Source organism: Hypomesus transpacificus, chromosome 6 (assembly GCF_021917145.1).
Source record: "Hypomesus transpacificus isolate Combined female chromosome 6, fHypTra1, whole genome shotgun sequence".
Lineage (NCBI taxonomy): Eukaryota > Metazoa > Chordata > Actinopteri > Osmeriformes > Osmeridae > Hypomesus > Hypomesus transpacificus.
In genome coordinates, this window is record NC_061065.1 from 283,762 (window position 1) to 289,757 (window position 5,996).

General features: G+C 48.1%; 1 protein-coding gene across 1 annotated transcript in view; it reads left to right on the top strand.

The window, feature by feature from the left end:
• opn5 (opsin 5) overlaps positions 1–5,737 on the top strand; it is a 12,609-nt gene extending 6,872 nt beyond the window's left edge. The window contains exons 3-7 of the mRNA XM_047022320.1: positions 1,573–1,692; positions 3,251–3,421; positions 3,750–4,084; positions 4,237–4,481; positions 5,646–5,737. Coding sequence (XP_046878276.1) covers positions 1,573–1,692; positions 3,251–3,421; positions 3,750–4,084; positions 4,237–4,481; positions 5,646–5,709 — 935 coding nt within the window. The 3' untranslated portion in view covers positions 5,710–5,737. The remainder of the gene's footprint in view (positions 1–1,572; positions 1,693–3,250; positions 3,422–3,749; positions 4,085–4,236; positions 4,482–5,645) is intronic.
• The last annotated feature ends 259 nt before the right edge of the window (positions 5,738–5,996 follow it).

Genomic DNA, 5,996 nt, shown 5'->3' on the forward strand with positions numbered 1-5,996 from the left:
TACAGATACACTGGATTCATTTAGCTTTCATCCAAGCTTTCATCATTTAGCTTTCATCCAAAACGACGTACCAAGATAGAAAATCCAGCAGAAAATCAAGGATCGCAAGTGGGTAGAGTCCAGGAACTGTCTATCATTCATCATCAGTTCTCATAGGAATCTATGTATATATATTTTACATTTACATTTGATTCATTTCACATTCACGATGCTAATCAGTAGAGAGGTCTGCTTCAGGACTGTAAGCAACGCTGGTTATTGAGGAAACATCTTGAAATAACTAAAGATTGTCCTGGTACAGTGACCTACGGAGCAGGCTGTAGACTGCAGGGTGGCTCCGGAGCAGGCGTGTGTTCTGGTGTGTTCTGTTCCAGACAGCATTGTCTGGAACAGAACACATGTTGCATGTCTCCTGTACAGGAGTTTAATATCATCTGTGCTCTGGGGGGTTCCATACACACCCACAAGTGATACTTGATCTTTTCTGACATTTTGAGGACGTATTTACAGATGAAAAAATACAATGTGGCAATTTTGTCAAACGCACTCGTACACTGAAATGGCATTGACATGCACAGCACAGTCAGTAACAACACACAGCAGTGAGGATATAGAGAGCTGCATTGTCACCAAGAGTCCCACACTAGATGAGATGCCGTTATAAGGCCCCTAACACAAACATCAAACACTGGCTATTAAATATATTCAAATCCAAACCTGACAATCTGAACCCTTTCATTCTTCTCCAGGAGATGCCTTCACCGTGGAAACAGACTAAACAGAAGTGCATGCTGGGAATCATTATATGGATGTAATGATTACATGAATATAATGATGTAATGATTACATGAATATAATGATTTCTTTCTTTATGGGCTGTAAAGTAAATGCTGTCACCTTGGAAACTCCATCATTTAAGGGAACTATCTAGGGGGTCAGCAGTTGTTAAACTCCAATCAACCCTACATCCATTACACACACCACACACTCACACAAACACACACACACATAAATGTCTATTCAGTCTACTATTTATTTTATCTGACAGCAAACTTGAAAGAATTAAGAGAGACAACCACCCTCTGTGCATTTCCAGCAGTATATATCTCTCATTGATAGTCTGATGGTTTGTTGAGTTAGAAACATGAAACCAGACCATGGGTTAGGGTTAGCTGAGTAGGAAGAGCTGCTGACTGCAGATCAGGAGATTGTAGGTTCTAAACCCCCACTGTATGTGTCTTGATAAAAGCTTCTGCCAAATGAATTCGATGTCAACTGTAAAACAGATATGTTGTTAATGCTTCTACTTTTCACCTTCTGACTTCTCTCTCTCTTTTGCTCTTTCCCTCCCTTTCTCTGTCTGTTTTTGGCTCTTCCTCTCTCTCCCCCTCTCTCTCACTAACCCCCCCCCCCCCCCTCTCTCTCTCTCTCTCTCTCTCTCTCTGTCTCTCACTAAACCTCTCTCTCTCTACTCCCTCTCTCCTCCCCCTCTCTTTCCCCCCCTCTCTTTGTCAACCCCTCCCTCCCTCTTACCCCCTCCCCTCCTCTCCTTCCCTCCCCTCTCCTCCACAGGTATCCTGTCTGCCACAGGGAATGGGTATGTGATCTACATGAGTATGAAACAGAAGAACAAGCTGAAGCCTCCAGAGCTCATGACTGTGAACCTGGCCATCTTTGACTTTGGCATCTCAGGTAAACATCCACCCCTCTCTCCTCCGAAAACATGTGTTTACCCATCACCCCTCTGTCCTGTACTGAACACATGTGATTATCCATCACATCATACTCTGTGTGTGCAGTCTGTGCCTCTGTCTGAATGAAGAGAAATAACAGAATATTACAAACATAACAGCTTCAGCAAGTCGTGTAAAAACCTCTGTTCACCTACAACACTAGAATGCACAGAATTACTTCCTTAACGGGTCTTCAGTGGTCAGTGCACTGATACACTAGAGTGTACACCAGCAGGTGAAGTGGTCGTTAATTACATTCAAGTCCCAGTTTGTACATGATTTGCCTCACAGTCTCCTAACTGTCTGGGCTGTGTGCTATATTCTGCTCAGAGAGAGGCCTCACTGCAGGACCTCTTGACCTTACAGATACTCAGGCTGTACATGTACACATAAAATCTGCCTTACACACACGTTGTCTGTTAGTTTGAGAGCAATATCATGGCATGGAAATATCCCGATACGGGTGCTGCCATCTTGCGCTGGTGATGTAATTTGTAGCCAGAGTCTGCCCTGCACAGTAGTGATGTGTGGTGGAGCCTCGGTATCGAGGTCCCGATCGACACTTGCCCGACTTAATCGCAAACAAACTCAAACCCCTTTTTCTATTGTCAAATAACGAATTAGAAACAAACTGGTAAGAACAATTTGCACTTGAACAGACATCAGCGTGATAAGAACTACCTTAAATGAGTGCTTGAGTACTTACAAAGCAGCATGTATAACAAGCCCTGGCTGGTGTAAAGACTCATCCTCCAATCATGGGACTTCCTCTTCTTTATCTGGTCATCTGTTCATCAGGAAACACCGGATGACTTTTGTCTGCTTGAATTTTGTGAATCGCTCAGTGGAGCAACACTGGTCACATGAAGATGAGGGGCAGAACGGCAAGATGTAGATCTCTTCTAGTCTTTCACTCCTCTGAGGAGATAAAGAAGTGTTTGTTTTCTGTGAGGAGGGGGGGGATGTAAGCTTGGCATCTTGTCACAGCACGGTGGGTGGAGCAAGGGCGCAGTGGGCGGGGCCAGGGACCTGTGGGCGTGGCCAGGGGCCTGTGGGTGGGGCCATGGAGCTGTGGGCGTGGCCAGGGGCCTGGCTATGTGGGCGTGGCCAGGGGCCTGGCTATGGAGCTGTGGGCGGTGGCAGGGCCCTGTGGGCGGGGCCAGGGGAAGACTGCCAGGACTCTTACCTCTAGAATAACGTGCTCATTTAGCAGACAATAATCTGCAATCAAAGGCTCTACCACTGAGCTGTAACCCCCCCATGAATAGATGTATACACTCAGTGTGGATCTAAGATCTTTAAGTCTGATGAATGTAGAGGAGGGTTAGGGTTAGCAAGGTCAGTGTACCGAGATTAGCTTCAACATTAGCTTCAACATTCATATATACTGAAGAGATGTATTATGTACTATACATATGCACTGTCGACATGAAATCAATGCGCACAGGAAACAATCCATTCACCTGATCAGCAGTGTTAATGTGGGTTTAAACCCTGTCTGTTTGTTCCACGTGCAGTGACAGGGAAGCCGTTTTTCGTGGTGTCCAGTTTCTCTCACCGCTGGCTGTTTGGCTGGGAGGGATGTCGCTTCTACGGCTGGGCCGGCTTCTTCTTCGGCTGTGGCAGCCTCATCACCATGACCGTGGTCAGCCTGGACCGCTACCTTAAGATCTGTCACCTCCAATACGGTAGCTGCCCTTCACATGCCTGCACACGCCTGTCAATACAAACATGAATAGATACTAGTGCAATATCGGATCTACTGATTGTGATCAGCACATCAATTGCTGATTCCTCCCACCAAGGATAGCATGGCCTGAGTGCATCCTAAGCCATGAGTTTGTGCCTGTTTGGGTGTGCTGTATGCATGTGGTGATTGTGTGCATGTGGTGTGTGTGTGCATGTGGTGTGTGTCTGTGTGTGCATGTGGTGTGTGCCAGTGTGTGGGGTGTGTGTGTGTGTGTTTGCGTGTGGTGTGTGTGTGTGGTGTGTGTGTGTGTGTGCCTGCTTTCCTAGGCACGTGGCTGAAGAGGCCCCATGCCTTCTTGTGCCTGCTCTTTGTGTGGCTGTACGCTGCCTTCTGGGCCAGCATGCCCCTGGTGGGCTGGGGGAGCTATGCGCCCGAGCCCTTCGGCACCTCCTGCACGCTGGACTGGTGGCTGGCGCAGGCGTCGGTCTCCGGGCAGAGCTTCGTCATGGCTATCCTCTTCTTCTGCCTCGTCTTCCCCACCGGCATCATCGTCTTCTCCTACGTCATGATCATCTACAAGGTGAAGTCCTCCGCCAAAGAGATGTCACACTTCGACACCCGCAACGCCAACAGCCACAACCTGGAGATCAAGCTGACTAAGGTACATCACCGTTTACAGTCTGCTTTCTATCAACGTGTTGTCAAGGCTGGACTGCACACCAGCACCAACACACCTACACCTGCCTATATACCTTTATGGGAGGTTGTAAAACAGCACATAAAGAACCTGCAGTTGTTGGTCTTCTCCACCAGGTGGCGATGTTGATCTGCGCTGGGTTCCTGATCGCGTGGATCCCCTACGCCGTGGTGTCGGTGGTGTCGGCGTTTGGAAAGCCCGACAGCGTGCCCATCTCAGTGTCCGTCATCCCCACCCTGCTCGCCAAGTCATCCGCCATGTACAACCCCATCATCTACCAGGTCATCCACCTGAAGAACTCCTGCGCCCAGTCCTCCTGCATGCAGGCCCTGAGGAAACCACGTCACTTCAGGAAGTCACGGTGAGGACTCTGTCACCATGCCAACCCTGGGGACACCCCTTACTTTCACCTGTGTCTCTACTACATTTACCTTTATTCAGTTAGGAAACGCTTTTATCCAAAGCGACTTCTAAGAGTCGAGGGAGTCAGATGGCTGAGCGGTGAGGGAGTCGGGTTAGTAATCAGAAGGTTGCCGGATCGATTTCCCGCTGTGCCAAATGACGTTGTGTCCTTGGGCAAGGCACTTCACCCTACTTGCCTCGGGGGGAATGTCCCTGTACTTACTGTAAGTCGCTCTGGATAAGAGTGTCTGCTAAATGTAAATGTAAGAGAGAGCTTTACAAAGTGCATAGGTCACTGATAATAACAAAAACATTGCGGGTAGTCAAAACATGAAGCACACATTTTGAACAACCAAACTAAGTGCCAAAGGGAAGAACCACAAGAGCATTTAGTTAAACAAGTTACAATTAAACAACATGAATTGCTATAAGTGGAAGTGTACCTGTAGAAAAGCAATCAACAGTAAAAAATTATAATAAATCACAGCGGGTACAACAATTTAAATCAGTAACCACTAACCAACAAGAGCAACAAGTCTCTAAGCAAGAGTCATTGTGATTCATGAGGAAACTAAATTGGGTCCAGCAAACCTTTCCGAAGTACCGTTGTGGTCCTGGAACAAGTGCGTCTTGAGCCTTTTCTTGAAGGTGGGGAGACAGTCAGTGTCTCTGATGGAGGTGGGGAGTTGATTCCACCACTGGGGTCCAGGCAGGAGGAGAGCTTGTGTTTGGACCGCGCGGTCTTGAGCGGTGGGACCACCAGGCGGTTGTCTGAAAAAGACCGTAGGTGGCGGGTGGGGGTGTAAGGCTGCAGGAGACACTTGATTTAGTCGGGTTAGGGTTAGCCCTAACCCTGCTCAGAAGGTCAGTACCAGGGTCTTGAATCTGATGCGGGCCGTGATGGGTAGCCAGTGGAGAGAGATGAGGAGCGGGGTAACGTGGGAGCGTCTGGGTAGATTGTAGACCAAGCGGGCCGCCGCGTTCTGAATCCTCTGAAGAAGGTGGGTGGCATTTCTCTTTCTTTCTCTGTAACTCAATCTCTTTGTCACTCTCTTTATCTTTGTCTGTCTCTCTCCATGTTCTCCCTCCGCCCTTCTCTCTCTGCTTCTCTCTCCCTCTCCAGGTTCTACACCATCTCTGGCTCATTAAAAGAGCCATGTGCTAACGGAGCTCAGATCGAGATGTGACCATGACGACCACGAGACTCACAGAAGACTGACTCCTCCCTCTGTGATCAAACACGCTGGCTCTCCCTCCCCACCCATTGGCTATCCAACCCTCTGCATTTGTCCAATCACAGCTGCTCACCCAGAAATGACTCCTCCTCCTTGTGTTCTTGTCCCGATTATTGACCTTCGACCCTGCCGACCTCCCCCAAGTCAACTCCCGAGTTGTGTTCACAGTGTTTTTGTCAAAAATATATCTCAAAACCTTCAAATGGACACAATAGATTTAGATTGATTTGAGGACGGAC